General features: G+C 45.1%; 1 protein-coding gene across 1 annotated transcript; it reads left to right on the forward strand.

Annotated features, from left to right (window-relative positions):
* Window positions 1–763: 763 nt before the first annotated feature.
* Window positions 764–19765, forward strand: LOC139385921 (multidrug and toxin extrusion protein 1-like). Its single transcript, XM_071131216.1, has 17 exons — window positions 764–931; window positions 1588–1689; window positions 1971–2039; window positions 2217–2365; window positions 12633–12675; window positions 12865–12909; window positions 15105–15202; window positions 15360–15457; window positions 15558–15671; window positions 15790–15857; window positions 16096–16204; window positions 16358–16433; window positions 16534–16603; window positions 18394–18526; window positions 18998–19092; window positions 19276–19359; window positions 19463–19765. The coding sequence occupies exons 1-17, from the start codon at window positions 764–766 to the stop codon at window positions 19763–19765; spliced, it is 1824 nt and encodes a 607-aa protein (XP_070987317.1).
* Window positions 19766–19821: the final 56 nt, after the last annotated feature.

Here is a 19821-nt window from a genome sequence, read left to right on the forward strand (position 1 = left end):
AAATTAAGCTTTCCCCTGCCAATACCACAGGCTGCATCTTCTGTTGCAATAGGCCATCTTTGCTGCTCTGACGAGGGAGATTGTCAGCCACGTTTATGTTTGATGCTACATCCTTCCTAATGATCAACACACATCTAGTTGAATAGTCTGAAATTTACTTTGGGTTTGAGGTTGATTGCTTGGGTCATAAGCTAAGTTTGTTGTCATAAAAATACTATCCACAACCATTGTATGCTCTTAATCACCTATCTAATTTCTATTCACATTGAGTACAGAGGAAGAGGATAAGGTTAATTACATCTATGCCGCATTGTAACTCATTAAGTTTCTCTCTGTTGTCACACGCATAATGATTCACTCAACTCCACCCCCATCCCTGAGATGCAAACAAAGCATAAATACCCAATAAGTATTAGCCATTCAGTTAAAAGACCTGTTAATATAAAATAAATAGTGGTATTTATTGGTCTGTATCTCTTGGTCCTTGTTGATGTCTTTTGGGCAGAATTTTTGTTCTACTTATCTATTTATCTGATTCCTTCTATTATGCAATGCCAAGGCACTTGAGATGTCTCACACTTTTATTCAATGAGTAAGCCTTTTGGGATGTTGAAACTTTGCATTGGTGACCTGCTGACCAGAGCAGTGCTTACACAGCTGCAGAGGAGCTGTCTGTCTGACAGTGACAGGGGAGTTACAGCACAGTATCAGCAGTAACAGTACATAGGACTGAGAGGGGACACACACAGACACAGAGGCAGGGATGGAAGACTCTGGGCCTACACTGGCATCTGGGCCCACTTCTAATTCTAATTTACCTATAATGGAGGAGTCTAGTGCCAAACTGTTCTTCTGCCGCTGGGTAAGGCACAGAATCCCCCTGGCACATAGAGAGGAGATATACCACATTCTCCGGATGACTGGACCCTTGGTAAGGACTGGCACTGCCCACCTAGCCTGTTGTGTGTAATTGTGGGTTTCCCAAATGGCACCATATACTCCCTATATAGAACACTACTTTTTTAACAGGTAGTGCCTTATATAGGGAATATAGGGTACCATTTGGGACACAACTATTGTGTGGCCCTGTTTGGAAGTGGATAGCTCTGTTGCTAGGGTTATAGGTAGACTACTCTGTGAGAATGAAATACTAGGCTACAGGATGAACTGTGCAGTGCATACTAATGCTCTATGATTTATTAAAAGTACACTCCGAGGGACACTGAAGCCCATCAGAACTAGTATTTCAAGTAGATTTCTCTTGATTAACTTAGAAGTAATGTCTGTCCCACTGGGCAGAGACGTCAGTTCAGCGTCTAGTTTGGATTTACATTTGGTTGAGTTGTCAACTATTGTGAATTCAGTGTGAAATCAACAAAAAATGTCACAATGTCATTGGGCTTAGGTTCAAAGTGAGGTGAAATGTCCTTACATTGATTACTTTTTACAAATCCAATAAGTTTTCAACGTTGATTCAACATCATCACATAGATTATTTGGGTTGAAATGATGTGGAAACAGCGTTGATTCAACCAGTTTTTCCCAATGGGGTGTTTGTAATTGTTTATGCATGTCTTTTTCCCCTAGCTGCTGTCTCGAATCCTAAACTACCTGCTTCCGTTTGTCATCACTATGTTCTGTGGTCGCCTGGGGAATGCGGTGTTAGCTGGCTATGGCCTGGCCTGCGCGGTGAGTCAATCCTCTAGCTATGTTGTGTAAACTGCTGGGGTCTATCAGCTTAGATAAGAAAATGGCTCCTCTGCATGTGATTAGAGAAGAGCGGGAAAATGGTAAGAAAGATTACAACATCACCTAAGGTCCTCACAGATTCTGGTGTTCATTTGAAGAACCACAAGGGAGGGGATAGCAATGATATAATCAATTCTCATTTATTTTTTTTATGTTACGTAAGAATGTAAATCTGTGTGTAACTGTGTGCTGTAAATGTGTTTGATGATCATCTTCTTCAGACTATTAATGTTACGACTGCAGCAACAGGAGGTGGACTTGCCTTAGCATGTGACACTTTGGTATCTCAGGTATGTAAATATATTTGAATGCAGTAGTTGAAGTATACGTTCCAGTTCAAATATATGCAACAGTCGTAGACTGTGACCCCAACGATAATGTCTCATGTCATTCATGCTGCTGTTTGTGTGTGTGTGTGTGTGTGTGTGTGTGTGTGTGTGTGTGTGTGTGTGTGTGTGTCTGAGCAGACATTTGGTGGTAAGAACCTGCAGCGTGTGGGGGTGATTCTCCAGAGGAGTGTGTTGATCCTGCTGCTCTTCTGTCTCCCCTGCTGGGCCATGCTCCTCAACACCCAGTCTATCCTGCTGGCTCTGGGCCAGGAGCCTGAAGTGGCCAGGTAAAAACTACACTGTCCAAATCAAATGTTACTGGTCGCATACACATATTTCGCTACTGTTATTGCAGGTGCAGTGAAATGCTTATGCTTCTAGCTCCAACAGTTTAGTAATACCTAACTATACAAAACAATACACATAAATCCACAAAATTGAAAGAAACAAATTAAGAAATATCAGAACAAGCAATGTCAGAGTCCGGAATATAGATATATACGGTAAAAAGTTGGGACACACCTACTTATTCAACAGTTTATCTTTATTTTGTACTATTTTCTACATTGTAGAATAATAGTTAACCTATATAATCCCATCGGTCACAATAGTGACCGTAAGAAAAAACGTTTTCAGTTATAAGGCTCTAAAAATGTTACTGAATGACGTATCAATGCATTTCCAGCAAATATTTAAATAATAAAGGGTCTCAATGAATGATGTGCAGTGTCACATGTTTAGTGTAAATTGTCACATGACCAGAGCTGTTTACTTCCTGGTTGCACCATGAGAAGAGGATGGCTGCATCAAAGCTCCCAAACAAAAGGTTAGTAAAGTATGTTAACATAAAGAATGGACAACGATTTTTGGTACACATCATCTTTAAGGTGTCTAGTTTTGATATATGCATTTGCAATCACTCAACTTTGTTCAGTGTGGTCATAGAATGTGTAAACATGTTGACGGCAACAATAGTGACCGGCGGGATAACACAGTGCATCTAGGTATACACATACTTATACACATACATAGTTCTTGTTCTACCTAACTTTCTACTCTGTTCTTTCTTTTAGTTTCACTTTGAGTCAAGTACTGGATATGTTTAATCTAGGTGACTGCCCAGACAGGGCGTGCAACATTGCAGTTATATCCCTCAAAATGAGCAAGATGCTGTCCTGAGTGATTGTGGTAGTGATGGGTCAGATATGGACTATGCCACAGGCCATTTGCCAGCCAAGCTGTTGAATGCATATGCTGAACCTATGCAAACAGATCATGACAGGAACAACGTTATCAGTGATGATGACCTACCCCTCACCACCCCCCATCCACAACCTCCCCCCACCCCCCTCCATTGTTGATAATGAAGAGCCAAGGGCCTCTACCCGCCAGAAGAGCCAAGGGCCTCTACAAGCCATAGGGGTCAGCCAGAAGAGCCAAGGGAAAAGCTGCAGGTGGTCAAAAATAAAGATTGAGCGTTCAAACGATCGAAGAGGCCTGCCACCGATGTGATTCCAAAACACATAGTATACAGCCCAAATATGCAAAAGTTTGGCATGAAACCACTGAGCCACGGAAGGAGATCTTTACTGGTTGCTACTGTTGAAGATCAGGCATGATATGACAAAGCTTCTCACTGGCCAATCAACACGATGCACTGGTTCCAGAGAAGTCGTCATTGGGACAAACGTACTGCCTATGCATGTGAGAAATGCAAAGCGCCACTGCACATTGAGTGCTTCAAGATATACCATGGACAGTAGAAAAGGAGATAAGACCGAATGAAAAGGGTCTGAAAAAGACAATAAAAGAAAAATAGAAAAGTCGATAAACTTAGTCACTGTTACTAGCCGGCTACCACCCAATACCCTGCCCTGAACTTAGTCACTGTTACTAGTCAGCTACCACCCAGTACCCTGCCCTGAACTTAGTCACTGTTACTAGCCGGCTTCCACCCAGTACCATGCCCTGAACTTAGTCACTGTTACTAGTCAGCTACCACCCAGTACCCTGCCCTGAACTTAGTCACTGTTACTAGTCAGCTACCACCCAGTACCCTGCCCTGAACTTAGTCACTGTTGCTAGCCGGCTACCACCCAGTACCCTGCCCTGAACTTAGTCACTGTTACTAGCCGGCTACCACCCAATACCCTGCCCTGAACTTAGTCACTGTTACTAGTCAGCTACCACCCAATACCCTGCCCTGAACTTAGTCACTGTTGCTAGCCGGCTACCACCCAGTACCCTGCCCTGAACTTAGTCACTGTTACTAGCCGGCTACCACCCAATACCCTGCCCTGAACTTAGTCACTGTTACTAGTCAGCTACCACCCAATACCCTGCCCTGAACTTAGTCACTGTTGCTAGCCGGCTACCACCCAGTACCCTGCCCTGAACTTAGTCACTGTTACTAGCCGGCTACCACCCAATACCCTGCCCTGAACTTAGTCACTGTTACTAGCCGGCTACCACCCAATACCCTGCCCTGAACTTAGTCACTGTTACTAGCCGGCTACCACCCAATACCCTGCCCTGAACTTAGTCACTGTTACTAGCCGGCTACCACCCAGTACCATGCCCTGAACTTAGTCACTGTTACTAGCCAGCTACCACCCAATACCCTGCCCTGAACTTAGTCACTGTTACTAGTCAGCTACCACCCAGTACCCTGCCCTGAACTTAGTCACTGTTACTAGCCGGCTTCCACCCAGTACCATGCCCTGAACTTAGTCACTGTTACTAGCCGGCTACCACCCAATACCCTGCCCTGAACTTAGTCACTGTTACTAGTCAGCTACCACCCAGTACCCTGCCCTGAACTTAGTCACTGTTGCTAGCCGGCTACCACCCAGTACCCTGCCCTGAACTTAGTCACTGTTACTAGCCGGCTACCACCCAATACCCTGCCCTGAACTTAGTCACTGTTACTAGTCAGCTACCACCCAATACCCTGCCCTGAACTTAGTCACTGTTGCTAGCCGGCTACCACCCAGTACCCTGCCCTGAACTTAGTCACTGTTACTAGCCGGCTACCACCCAATACCCTGCCCTGAACTTAGTCACTGTTACTAGTCAGCTACCACCCAATACCCTGCCCTGAACTTAGTCACTGTTGCTAGCCGGCTACCACCCAGTACCCTGCCCTGAACTTAGTCACTGTTACTAGCCGGCTACCACCCAATACCCTGCCCTGAACTTAGTCACTGTTACTAGCCGGCTACCACCCAATACCCTGCCCTGAACTTAGTCACTGTTACTAGCCGGCTACCACCCAATACCCTGCCCTGAACTTAGTCACTGTTACTAGCCGGCTACCACCCAGTACCCTGCCCTGAACTTAGTCACTGTTACTAGTCAGCTACCACCCAGTACCCTGCCCTGAACTTAGTCACTGTTACTAGTCAGCTTCCACCCAGTACCCTGCTCTGAACTTAGTCACTGTTACTAGCCGGCTACCACCCAGTACCCTGCCCTGAACTTAGTCACTGTTACTAGTCAGCTACCACCCAGTACCCTGCCCTGAACTTAGTCACTGTTACTAGCCGGCTACCACCCAGTACCCTGCCCTGAACTTAGTCACTGTTGCTAGCCGGCTACCACCCAGTACCCTGCCCTGAACTTAGTCACTGTTACTAGTCAGCTTCCACCCAGTACCCTGCCCTGAACTTAGTCACTGTTACTAGTCAGCTTCCACCCAGTACCCTGCCCTGAACTTAGTCACTGTTACTAGCCGGCTACCACCCAGTACCCTGCCCTGAACTTAGTCACTGTTGCTAGTCAGCTTCCACCCAGTACCATGCCCTGAACTTAGTCACTGTTACTAGTCAGCTTCCACCCAGTACCCTGCCCTGAACTTAGTCACTGTTACTAGCCGGCTACCACCCAGTACCCTGCCCTGAACTTAGTCACTGTTACTAGCCGGCTACCACCCAGTACCCTGCCCTGAACTTAGTCACTGTTACTAGTCAGCTTCCACCCAGTACCCTGCCCTGAACTTAGTCACTGTTACTAGTCAGCTTCCACCCAGTACCCTGCCCTGAACTTAGTCACTGTTACTAGCCGGCTACCACCCAGTACCCTGCCCTGAACTTAGTCACTGTTACTAGTCAGCTACCACCCAGTACCCTGCCCTGAACTTAGTCACTGTTACTAGTCAGCTACCACCCAGTACCCTGCCCTGAACTTAGTCACTGTTACTAGTCAGCTACCACCCAGTACCCTGCCCTGAACTTAGTCACTGTTACTAGCCGGCTACCACCCAGTACCCTGCCCTGAACTTAGTCACTGTTACTAGTCAGCTACCACCCAGTACCCTGCCCTGAACTTAGTCACTGTTACTAGTCAGCTACCACCCAGTACCCTGCCCTGAACTTAGTCACTGTTACTAGCCGGCTACCACCCAGTACCCTGCCCTGAACTTAGTCACTGTTACTAGTCAGCTACCACCCAGTACCATGCCCTGAACTTAGTCACTGTTACTAGCCGGCTACCACCCAGTACCCTACCCTGAACTTAGTCACTGTTACTAGCCGGCTACCACCCAGTACCCTACCCTGAACTTAGTCACTGTTACTAGCCGGCTACCACCCAGTACCCTACCCTGAACTTAGTCACTGTTGCTAGCCGGCTACCACCCAGTACCCTGCCCTGAACTTAGTCACTGTTACTAGCCGGCTACCACCCAGTACCCTGCCCTGAACTTAGTCACTGTTACTAGTCAGCTTCCACCCAGTACCCTGCCCTGAACTTAGTCACTGTTACTAGCCGGCTTCCACCCAGTACCCTGCCCTGAACTTAGTCACTGTTACTAGTCAGCTACCACCCAGTACCCTGCCCTGAACTTAGTCACTGTTACTAGCCGGCTACCACCCAGTACCCTGCCCTGAACTTAGTCACTGTTACTAGTCAGCTTCCACCCAGTACCCTGCCCTGAACTTAGTCACTGTTACTAGCCGGCTTCCACCCAGTACCATGCCCTGAACTTAGTCACTGTTACTAGTCAGCTACCACCCAGTACCCTGCCCTGAACTTAGTCACTGTTACTAGTCAGCTACCACCCAGTACCCTGCCCTGAACTTAGTCACTGTTACTAGTCAGCTTCCACCCAGTACCCTGCCCTGAACTTAGTCACTGTTGCTAGCCGGCTACCACCCAGTACCCTGCCCTGAACTTAGTCACTGTTACTAGTCAGCTTCCACCCAGTACCCTGCCCTGAACTTAGTCACTGTTACTAGTCAGCTTCCACCCAGTACCCTGCCCTGAACTTAGTCACTGTTACTAGTCAGCTTCCACCCAGTACCATGCCCTGAACTTAGTCACTGTTACTAGTCAGCTTCCACCCAGTACCCTGCCCTGAACTTAGTCACTGTTGCTAGCCGGCTACCACCCAGTACCCTGCCCTGAACTTAGTCACTGTTACTAGTCAGCTTCCACCCAGTACCATGCCCTGAACTTAGTCACTGTTACTAGTCAGCTTCCACCCAGTACCCTGCCCTGAACTTAGTCACTGTTACTAGTCAGCTACCACCCAGTACCCTGCCCTGAACTTAGTCACTGTTACTAGTCAGCTTCCACCCAGTACCCTGCCCTGAACTTAGTCACTGTTACTAGTCAGCTTCCACCCAGTACCATGCCCTGAACTTAGTCACTGTTACTAGTCAGCTTCCACCCAGTACCCTGCCCTGAACATAGTCACTGTTACTAGTCAGCTACCACCCAGTACCCTGCCCTGAACTTAGTCACTGTTACTAGTCAGCTTCCACCCAGTACCCTGCCCTGAACTTAGTCACTGTTACTAGTCAGCTTCCACCCAGTACCCTGCCCTGAACTTAGTCACTGTTACTAGTCAGCTTCCACCCAGTACCCTGCCCTGAACTTAGTCACTGTTGCTAGTCAGCTTCCACCCAGTACCCTGCCCTGAACTTAGTCACTGTTACTAGTCAGCTTCCACCCAGTACCATGCCCTGAACTTAGTCACTGTTACTAGTCAGCTTCCACCCAGTACCCTGCCCTGAACTTAGTCACTGTTACTAGTCAGCTACCACCCAGTACCCTGCCCTGAACTTAGTCACTGTTACTAGTCAGCTTCCACCCAGTACCCTGCCCTGAACTTAGTCACTGTTACTAGTCAGCTTCCACCCAGTACCCTGCCCTGAACTTAGTCACTGTTACTAGTCAGCTTCCACCCAGTACCCTGCCCTGAACTTAGTCACTGTTGCTAGTCAGCTTCCACCCAGTACCCTGCCCTGAACTTAGTCACTGTTACTAGTCAGCTTCCACCCAGTACCATGCCCTGAACTTAGTCACTGTTACTAGTCAGCTTCCACCCAGTACCCTGCCCTGAACTTAGTCACTGTTACTAGTCAGCTTCCACCCAGTACCATGCCCTGAACTTAGTCACTGTTACTAGTCAGCTTCCACCCAGTACCATGCCCTGAACTTGCCTTGCGAAAGTATTCGGCCCCCTTGAACTTTGCGACCTTTTGCCACATTTCAGGCTTCAAACATAAAGATATAAAACTGTATTTTTTTGTGAAGAATCAACAACAAGTGGGACACAATCATGAAGTGGAACGACATTTATTGGATATTTCAAACTTTTTTAACAAATCAAAAACTGAAAAATTGGGCGTGCAAAATTATTCAGCCCCCTTAAGTTAATACTTTGTAGCGCCAACTTTTGCTGCGATTACAGCTGTAAGTCGCTTGGGGTATGTCTCTATCAGTTTTGCACATCGAGAGACTGAAATTTTTTCCCATTCCTCCTTGCAAAACAGCTCGAGCTCAGTGAGGTTGGATGGAGAGCATTTGTGAACAGCAGTTTTCAGTTCTTTCCACAGATTCTCGATTGGATTCAGGTCTGGACTTTGACTTGGCCATTCTAACACCTGGATATGTTTATTTTTGAACCATTCCATTGTAGATTTTGCTTTATGTTTTGGATCATTGTCTTGTTGGAAGACAAATCTCCGTCCCAGTCTCAGGTCTTTTGCAGACTCCATCAGGTTTTCTTCCAGAATGGTCCTGTATTTGGCTCCATCCATCTTCCCATCAATTTTAACCATCTTCCCTGTCCCTGCTGAAGAAAAGCAGGCCCAAACCATGATGCTGCCACCACCATGTTTGACAGTGGGGATGGTGTGTTAAGCTGTGTTGCTTTTACGCCAAACATAACGTTTTGCATTGTTGCCAAAAAGTTCAATTTTGGTTTCATCTTACCAGAGCACCTTCTTCCACATGTTTGGTGTGTCTCCCAGGTGGCTTGTGGCAAACTTTAAACAACACTTTTTATGGATATCTTTAAGAAATGGCTTTCTTCTTGCCACTCTTCCATAAAGGCCAGATTTGTGCAATATACGACTGATTGTTGTCCTATGGACAGAGTCTCCCACCTCAGCTGTAGTTCTCTGCAGTTCATCCAGAATGATCATGGGCCTCTTGGCTGCATCTCTGATCAGTCTTCTCCTTGTATGAGCTGAAAGTTTAGAGGGACGGCCAGGTCTTGGTAGATTTGCAGTGGTCTGATACTCCTTCCATTTCAATATTATCGCTTGCACAGTGCTCCTTGGGATGTTTAAAGCTTGGGAAATCTTTTTGTATCCAAATCCGACTTTAAACTTCTTCACAACAGTATCTCGGACCTGCCTGGTGTGTTCCTTGTTCTTCATGACGCTCTCTGCGCTTTTAACGGACCTCTGAGACTATCACAGTGCAGGTGCATTTATACGGAGACTTGATTACACACAGGTGGATTGTATTTATCATCATTAGTCATTTAGGTCAACATTGGATCATTCAGAGATCCTCACTGAACTTCTGGAGAGAGTTTGCTGCACTGAAAGTAAAGGGGCTGAATAATTTTGCACGCCCAATTTTTCAGTTTTTGATTTGTTAAAAAAGTTTGAAATATCCAATAAATGTCGTTCCACTTCATGATTGTGTCCCACTTGTTGTTGATTCTTCACAAAAAAATACAGTTTTATATCTTTATGTTTGAAGCCTGAAATGTGGCAAAAGGTCGCAAAGTTCAAGGGGGCCGAATACTTTCGCAAGGCACTGTATATATATATAATCACTCATTGTCCAGTGGCACTTTTTAAATATATATATATATATATCATCAGCCAAGAGGCCCATGATATATATATATATATATATAAAAGTGTATTTTGTTCAGTGTAGGCCTTACTTGAATGCATATTCTAAAGGCTACCTCTATCCTAAATGTTACCTTTATGTTCAGTGGGAATGAATCACACGACTGCTATACATTTGTTAGTGGTTGTTGCACTAAAATGTCACAATGACAATGTTACAATGAATATTACAATATTACTACCTCATGAAGCTGGTCAAGAGAATGCCAAGAGTGTGCAAGCTGTCATCAAGGCAAAGGGTGGCTACTTTGAAGAATCTCAAATATAAAATATATTTTGATTTGTTTAACTCTTTTTTGCTGTGTTATTTCATATTTTAATGTCTTCACTTTTATTCTACAATTTAGAAAATACAAAAAATAAAGAAAAACCGTTGAATGAGTAGGTGTGTCCCAGCTTTTGACTGGTACTGTATATATTTATATTCCGGACTCTGACATTGACTGGTACTGTATGTATATGATGGTGTGTATAGACTGTATGGACAGTATATGAAAAGAAAACATCTGCAGAGCAGTAGTTATATAGGATGAGCCTTGACTAGAATACACTATGATACATATGAAGTGGGTAAAACAGTACTGTATGCAAACATTATTGACTAGTGTTCAATGACTATGTAGGCTACATAGGGCAGCAGTCTGTAAGGTGAAGGGTAAAGTACCGGGTGGTAGCCGGCTAGTAACAGTGACTAAGTTCAGGGCAAGGTACTGAGTGGAAGCCGGCTAGTAACAGTGACTAAGTTCAGGGCAAGGTACTGAGTGGAAGCCGGCTAGTAACAGTGACTAAGTTCAGGGCAGGGTATTGGGTGGTAGCCGGCTAGTAACAGTGACTAAGTTCAGGGCATGGTACTGGGTGGAAGCTGGCTAGTAACAGAGACTAAGTTCAGGGCAGGGTACTGGGTGGTAGCCGGCTAGTAACAGTGACTAAGTTCAGGGCATGGTACTGGGTGGAAGCTGACTAGTAACAGTGACTAAGTTCAGGGCAGGGTACTGGGTGGTAGCCGGCTAGCAACAGTGACTAAGTTCAGGGCAGGGTACTGGGTGGTAGCCGGCTAGTAACAGTGACTAAGTTCAGGGCATGGTACTGGGTGGAAGCTGACTAGTAACAGTGACTAAGTTCAGGGCAGGGTACTGGGTGGTAGCCGGCTAGCAACAGTGACTAAATTCAGGGTAGGGTACTGGGTGGTAGCCGGCTAGTAACAGTGACTAAGTTCAGCGCAGGGTATTGGGTGGAGGCTGGTTAGTGGTGACTATTACAGTCAGATGGCCTGGAGTCTGACTCACACTATAGTACACTACCACTTATATTAGGGCCAGGAGTTTTTCGTGAACAGCGAAAACTCTGGGTCCTGGTTATACCATGTGACCAGCTCTAGAGTTGTTATTGACCCTAGTTATACCATATTACTAGCTCCCGAGTTGTTCCTGACCCTGGTTATATCATATTACGAGCTCTAGAGTTGTTCCTGACCCTGGTTATATCATATTACGAGCTCTAGAGTTGTTCCTGACCCTGGTTATACCATATTACTAGCTCCAGAATTGTTATTGACCCTGATCATACCCTATGACTAGCTCCAGAATTGTTATTGACCCTCGTTATACCCTATGACTAGCTCCAGAGTTGATTATTGACCCTGGTTATACCCTATGACTAGCTCCAAGAGTTGATTATTGACCCTGGTTATACCCTATGACTAGCTCCAAGAGTTGATTATTGACCCTGGTTATACCCTATGACTAGCTCCAAGAGTTGATTATTGACCCTGGTTATACCCTATGACTAGCTTCAGAGTTGTTATTGACCCTGGTCATACCCTATGACTAGCTTCAGAGTTGTTCCTGACCCTGGTTATACCCTATGACTAGCTTCAGAGTTGTTCCTGACCCTGGTTATACCCTATGACTAGCTCCCAGGTCACATGGTCGGGAAAAATATGTGGCCCTACTCACACTGTATGACTCAGACCTGAGCACATCACAGATACAGCCAATGCATGGTATTGTGCCTCTGATGCTGGATAAAGATAATGTGCTTGTTTGTATGCTAATTGAGGGAGAACAGAACTCCTCATTCTCTTAGCTGCAATAACACCATCTCTGACTGCTCTCGCCATCAAATGTGGCCCCCGGCAATTCCCCAAACACTCCATTCAGTGGAAATGACAGCAATGTTTTCACAGCCAATTGACCTACTCAATGAGATGTACAGATTGCTGTTAGTTTCTAGATGCAATAAACATTCTGTCACTGCTGCCTGAATAGGTGATTTTCATGGACAACATAATGGTACATTGATAGAGTTTAGCAGTACGTGGTGTGTATAGGGTAAATACATGGAAACAGGTGTAGTAATGGTGTGTGATTTAACAGGTAATACATGCTCTGTCTTTCAGAATAGCACAGCTGTATGTCATCGCCTACCTACCTGCAGTACCAGTGAGTCATCTGTTTTATCAAACACCCACTTCTTTAGAGTGGCCTCAATTGTGTCTGAGTTTTCAACTAGATGGCTCCATTAACCTATTCTTATCAGATGAATAGTACATTTTGTGTCATTTCATTTAATTGCATTAAACATCCTCTCCTCCCTGTCTTTATGATTTACTCTGCATCTCTTTCTTTCAGGCTATTTTCCTGCATCAACTTCAGGCTTCTTATCTCCAGAACCAGGTACACGGACCGTGCCGCTGGGCTACAAATGACTTGTTTTGTTCCTCACACCTCATCGCGTCTATAGAAATAAGAATGAATAGAAGGGCTTTGGATGCTTTATCCCTTACAATTGACTGGTAAACTCATAGGTACACTCGCAATGGCGGCCTGGTATTGTGATGCAATCATTTTCATGGTATTTGGGAATGTTCTACCAAGTGATGCTGGATTACCATGGTAATGAAGAATATTCATTCAAATGATGCCAACTGATGGGGCTCATGCAATGGAATGTATTTTTTGTAAGGTCAGTTGAGTTGACTCAACAAATCCCAGCACAGATTGAAGGGTACACTTTGTGATTTTAGTGTGTTGGGTGTTGGGAGAAAAGCCACGTAGCTTCCATTATGAAGGACACTTGAATCACCCTGTAGAAAGAACGATGGATGGATGGGTTTAACTGGAGAGAAGAATGATGAAGGGGGGAGAGTATCACTACTGTACTTTTAATGCCGTAATGTGTTATACAGAATGTCCAGTCCTATTCAAAATGCCCAAGCATTATCTCTATCAAATCAATCAAATGTATTTATAAAGCCCTTTTTTCATCAGTCGATGTCACAAGTGCTATACAGAAACCCAGCCTAAAACCCAAACAGCAAGCAATGCAGATGTAGAAGCATGCTGGCTAAGAAAAACTCCCTAGAAAGGCAGGAACCGAGGAAGAAATCTAGAGAGGAACCAGGCTCTGAGGGGTGGCCAGTCCTCTTCTGGCTCTGCCGGGTGGAGATTATAACAGTACATGGCCAAGATGTTCCAACGTTCATAGATGACCAGCAGGGTCAAATAATAATAATAATCACAGTGGTTGTAGAGGGTGCAACAGGTCGGCACCTCAAGAGTAAATGTTGGCTATTCATAGCCGATCATTCAGAGTTAGAGACAGCAGGTGCAGTAGAGAGAGAGTCGAAAACAACAGGTCCGGGACAAGGTAGCATGTAGGTGCCAGCAGCACGACCAGGTGGACTGGGGACAGCAAGGAGTCATCAGGCCAGGTAGTCTTGAGGCATGGTCCTAGTGCTCAGGTCCCCTGAGAAAAGAAAGAAAGAAAGAGAGGGGGAGAGAGAGAGAGAGAGAGAGAGAGAGAGAGGGAGAGAGAGAGAGGGAGAGAGAGAGAGCATACTTAAATTAACACAGGAAGCTGGATAAGACACAAGAAATACTCCAGATATAACAGACTGATCCTAGACCCCCAACACATAAACTATTGCAGCATAAATACTGGAGGCTGAGACAGGTGGGGTCGGGAGACACTGTGGCCCCGTTCACCTTCACACCCCTGAGCCAGACTAAACTCAATCATAGGACCTACTGAAGAGATGAGTCTTAAATAAAGACTTAAAGGTCGAGACCGAGTCTGCGTCTCTCACATGGTTAGGCAGACCACCAGAGAAAGCCCTGCCTCCAGCTGTTTGCTTAGAAATTCTAGGGATAATAAGGAGGCTGCGTCTTGTGACCGAAGCGTACGTGTAGGTATGTATGGCAGGACCGAATCGGGAAAGATAGGTAGGAGCAAGCCCATGTAATGATTTGTAGGTTAGCAGTAAAACCTTGACATCACCACTAGCCTTAACAGGAAGCCAGTGTAGAGAGGCTAGCACTGGAGTAATATGATCACATTTTTGAGTTCTAGTGAAAATTCTAGCAGCCGTGTTTAGCACTAGCTGAAGTTAATTTAGTGCTTTATCCGGGTAGCCAGAAAGTAGAGCATTGCAGTAGTCTAATCTAGAAGTGAGTGGAGCTAAAGGAGTTAGAGCCCTGTCTATGTTCATAGATAAGATGAGAGCACCCCTCCAGCTAGGATGGAGTCTGTCACTCCTCAACAGGCCAGGCATGGTCCTGTTTGTGGGTGAGTCCCAGAAAGAGGGCCAATTATCTACAAATTCTATCTCTTGGGAAGGGCAGAAACCAGTTTTCAACTAGCGATTGAGTTGTGAGACTCTGCTGTAGAGCTCATCACTCCCCCTAACTGGGAGGGGGCCAGAGACAATTACTCGATGCCGACACATCTTTCTCGCTGATTTACACACTGAAGCTGTGTGGCACTTGGTGACCTCTGACTGTTTCAGAGGAAAACAGTCATCTAGGAGTACAGTAACCCAGGTTAGGTGTGAATCGGATGATCATATCAACTAGTGTGTTTCTGTGCTCAGGGGATATTACTGCCTCAGATGTACACAGCAGCAGCGGCCAACATCGCCAACGTGGTGACAAACTATATCCTGCTCTACTGGATGGACCTGGGAGTTATGTAGGTGTGCTCACACAAGAAACATTGATAACAGTGCCATATTCTTAACAGTCAGTAACATAGCCAGAGTATCAATTTTGTACCAACTACTGTAATTATGCAATGTTCATTATCATTTCGTGGAGTGTGTGTTTTTGTTTGTGTGTTTGTTTTCTAGAGGGTCTGCAGCAGCTAATACACTCTCCCAGCTCTACATATGTTCCTTCTTGTTTGCTTACATTTGTTGGAAGAAGCTACATGTGAAAACATGGGGAGGTAAGAGAAAGTCCATCTCTCTGACTGTGCCAAATGAATGTGACCTATTCAAATAGACCAGTTTGTGTTGGGATAAACAGGCCTTTGTCTCCCCCTACAGGTTGGACCACAGAAGCGCTGCAGGAGTGGGGCTCTTATATGAAACTAGCCATCCCCAGTACACTGATGCTATGTTTCGAATGGTGGATCTATGAGCTTGGGGGATTCCTTGCAGGTACATTTCAGCTCTTAAGGTTAACACCAATGAACCAATGAACAGTCACATTCAAAAGGCCAAAACACCCATATCTATGTAACATCCAACTCTGCATTCTTCCCCCTCTCTTTCTCAGGCATGCTGAGTGAAGTGGACCTGGCTGCTCAACATGTGGTCATAATGCTGGCTTTCATCAACTACATGGTAACTCTTTACACACCTACTCAAACACCTATCATGGAAACCAAATTAAGCCCAATGCACTGGCTATCCAGTCCAAATAAGCTGAAGAATAACCCAAAATGTACTGTACATGTGGGCTACAGATCAAAGTCAAATCTGAGTTAAAAACAGACATTAACTTTGTTTGAGGCATGGTTAGACTAAGACAGCAAGATGTTTATGAGGCGTCTAGATAATGTGTTGTGTTGTGCGGGTACAGTTCCCCATGGGGATCCAGGCTGCAGCATGTGTTCGTGTGGGGAATGCTCTTGGGGCCGGAGACACAGCTGGGGCCATCCTCACCAGCAAGGTGTCCCTCGCCCTCTCAGGTCAGTCACACACTTACTCTAGCTCATATGGCCCTTATTTCAACCATCACAACTACGGTGAACTATGGTGAACTAAAATGATAATAATTACTTTGACAAACTAGTTGTTTTTTTGCAGTAGTGCATGTCTTTTTCCTCCATTCCACGTCCTAGGTTCAATGGCAGTAATTCAGGGAATTGTGCTGATCTCTACTAAAACAGTGATCGCCTTCATGTTTACTTCTGATGAGTAAGTAGGGTGTACATATAGTCAACATAATGATTCAAATCAAGACCGTCCCAAATTGTAACCTGACCATCTCAATAACGATTATTTAATTCCTTTTCAGTCAGATCATAGATCTGGTCTCTCAACTTCTCAACGTGTACTGTGTCCTTCAGTTCTTTGATGGGCTAGTGGTAAGTGCACTCAAGTGGTTTGTAACCATTGAAAAAATAAATAACATTTTATACAATAGTACTGCTATAATTAGAAATCATTAATATACAGTACCAGTCAAAAGTTTGGACACACCTACTCATTCCAGGGTTATCTTTATTTTTGTACTATTTTCAACATTGTAGAATATGTCGTGTCTTTGGCTATGCCGGATTAAGTGATATGACATGCTATTCTATAAAATGATTTCTGATGACCTGATTGAGCTAATCATGTAAATGTAATTAACTAGCGAGTCGGGCACCACAAAATCATATTTATAGAGCTGTTATAAACCTAGACCTAGTAATATTTGACATCAATAGCAGTCAATATTAATCGTCATCTTAATTCAGTCTCATCTGAAAGTTGTAAATTCTTGGTTATCTGCACGAACCCTGGCTAACAAGTTGAACCAGTAATACAAAATTGGGTTTAATTATTTATTTACTAAATACCTAACTAATCACACAGAATTACACATATGTAACAGTATAACTTTAGTCCGTCCCCTCGCCCATACCCGGGCTCCTCTGCACACATCAACAACTGACACCCACGAAGCACCGTTATCCATCGCTCCACAATAGCCGCTTTCCTTGCAGAGCGAGGGGAACCACTACTTCAAGGTCTCAAAGCGAGTGACATCACCGATTGAAACGCTATTAGCGAGCACCACCGCTAACTAGCTAGCCATTTCACATCGGTTACACTCACCCCCCTTTTGACCTCCTCCTTTTCCGCAGCAACCAGTGACCCGGGTCAACAGCATTAATGTAACAGTATAACTTTAGTCCGTCCCCTCGCCCATACCCGGGCTCGAACCAGGGACCATCTGCACACATCAACAACTGACACCGACAAAGCATCGTTACCCATCGCTACACAAAAACCACGGTCCTTGCAGAGCAAGGGGAACCACTACTTCAAGGTCTCAAAGCGAGTGACGTCACCGATTGAAACGCTATTAGCGCGCACCACCGCTAACTAGCTAGCCATTTCACATCGGTTACACATACACATAATTAAATCATAACTTGATTACAAATTACGTCATAAAGGAAAACGTCCCTAGCTGGCGGAACAGATACGACAGCTTGTTACACAAAAGAAAGGGGTCTGGGTTTGAGTGAAAGAGCTGGAAGACTGAGGAACAAAGGGCAAAGCTGTGCTATTGTAAATACAGTATCTTATGCATTCTAAATTACCGCCCATTTGGAAAAGGAAAATGCAATAAATATTTACTCTGAGCTGCGCTTCGGGTAGGTTGGTGGTAGATGGAAAGCCGTGTTGCCCAACCGAGTCCTTCGTCCTTTGAAGAATGTCTCTGCTGGTAAATTGAATACGTTGTAGTAACGTCGTTGTGTGGTAGATGGGTAGATGGGATGCCAAGAGTGTGCAAAGCTGTCATCAAGGCAAAGGGTGGCTACTTTGAAGAATCTCAAATATAAAATATATTTTGATTTGTTTAACACTTTTTTGGTTACTACATGATTCCATATGTGTTATTTCATAGTTTTAATGTCTTCACTATTATTCTACAATGTAGAAAATAGTACAAAATAAAGAAAAACCCTTTAATGAGTAGATGTGTCCAATCTTTTGACTGGTACTGTATGTTGGAATAAGGGGGATCGTCTATGTAATTTTCCAGGATCCTGGAATACTTGTTGAATGAGTGATAAGACATGAAACCTGTTGACCGCCAGCTAACAGTGTTTGTCTCTCTCTGTGAACACCCACTAATCTTAGATTTGTCTGTCTGTTCCAGTGTGTGTGTATGGGCATCATCCTGGGCACGGGCAAACAGAAGATAGCAGCGATGGCTAATCTTATCACCTACTACTGTGTGGGTCTTCCACTGGGCATCTCTTTGATGTTCACAGCTGGCCTAAAGGTCCTAGGTATTTACTCATTTCTGAATTTTATGAAAACCGAACACAATTTTAGACTTCCTTATCAAGACCAGAGGTCTTTGCTCCTGCTTACTGCCTTGCCACATACTTGCAACAGAAGTATGTTCATGATCAAATTCAGGAAAATATTTTGCTTTCACTAGTAATCCAGAATCATGAATTGCGGGAGTATTCTTTATTGAAGATGACACAATGTTCTGTGTCTTTGGTCAAAGCCGGTATAACCTCCTCTCTTCTCCTCTCCTCTCCTCTCCTCTCCTCTCCTCTCCTCTCCTCTCCTCTCCTCTCCTCTCCTCTCCTCTCCTCTCCTCTCCTCTCCTCTCCTCTCCTCTCCTCTCCTCTCCTCTCCCCTCCCCTCCCCTCCTCTCCTCTCCTCTCCTCTCCTCTCCTCTCCTCTCTTCTCCTCTCCTCTCCTCTCCTCCCCTCCTCTCCTCTCCTTTTCCCTTTCCCTCTACACAGGGTTCTGGTTAGGCCTGTTCATCTGTGTAATTCTACAGTCCACTTTCTTCATCACTGTCATCTTCAGGCTCAACTGGAAGAGAATGACAGAGAAGGTACGTCACCAGTGGCTTTTCACTTCCGTATCTGGAACATATAATGGCTTAGGTGATTAAAAGACTGACAGCCCATACCTCTATCTTTATGGTTTCTGTGAAGCATAGTAGTGGCTCGGGGCGGGTGAAGGAAATGGTTTGCTGTCAGTTGAGAGCATCATGGAGTTGATCTGTTTGTGACAGGCTGTGAAACGAGCTGGAAAGGCTGGACATATGGTGTCAATGAGGAATATAGTTGCACCTGACCACACAGAGAACAGTGGAAGTGTGAGTAGAAACATGTTGCTCAGTCCTATGTTCTATATTATTTACACTATACTCTCGCGAATAACATTGTTCTAACCCAGATTGTGCCTGCTTCCACACCCAGACAGTGAATGGATACATTTCAGTGAGTACTGAGGGCCAGGAAGACCTCAGGGGAAGCAATGGGATCCCAGAGGTGAAGAGGGAGGATGGGAGCCCCAGTGGACTGCTCTCCACCACCCAGCTGGTCCTGAGGAGAGGTCTCACTGTACTGGCTGCCATTGTCATCCTGGCTGTGGGGACCAGTGTACATCTTCTCCTGCCTCTACCAATCAGCTCATGGAGCAATCTGAGTGTAGACTGGAGCAACACTACCTTTACCACTACCTCCCCCCCTGAACTCACCCTGTCAACAGTTCTCATCTAGGAGAAATACCTGGGGGACCCCAAACAGACCCTGTAGCAAGACAATAGAGGTGCTGT

Source organism: Oncorhynchus clarkii, chromosome 27 (genome assembly GCF_045791955.1).
Source record: "Oncorhynchus clarkii lewisi isolate Uvic-CL-2024 chromosome 27, UVic_Ocla_1.0, whole genome shotgun sequence".
NCBI classification, from domain to species: domain Eukaryota; kingdom Metazoa; phylum Chordata; class Actinopteri; order Salmoniformes; family Salmonidae; genus Oncorhynchus; species Oncorhynchus clarkii.

What these genes read in the sequence shown, in the direction of transcription:
- LOC139385921 (XM_071131216.1), top strand. Translation starts at nt 764, where the DNA reads ATGGAAGACTCTGGGCCTACACTGGCATCTGGGCCCACTTCTAATTCT. An exon ending in CTTCTTATCTCCAGAACCAG is followed by an intron (nt 12,910 to 15,104) that starts GTACACGGACCG and finishes TTCTGTGCTCAG; the next exon opens with GGGATATTACTGCCTCAGAT. An exon ending in GGAAGAGAATGACAGAGAAG is followed by an intron (nt 19,093 to 19,275) that starts GTACGTCACCAG and finishes TGTTTGTGACAG; the next exon opens with GCTGTGAAACGAGCTGGAAA.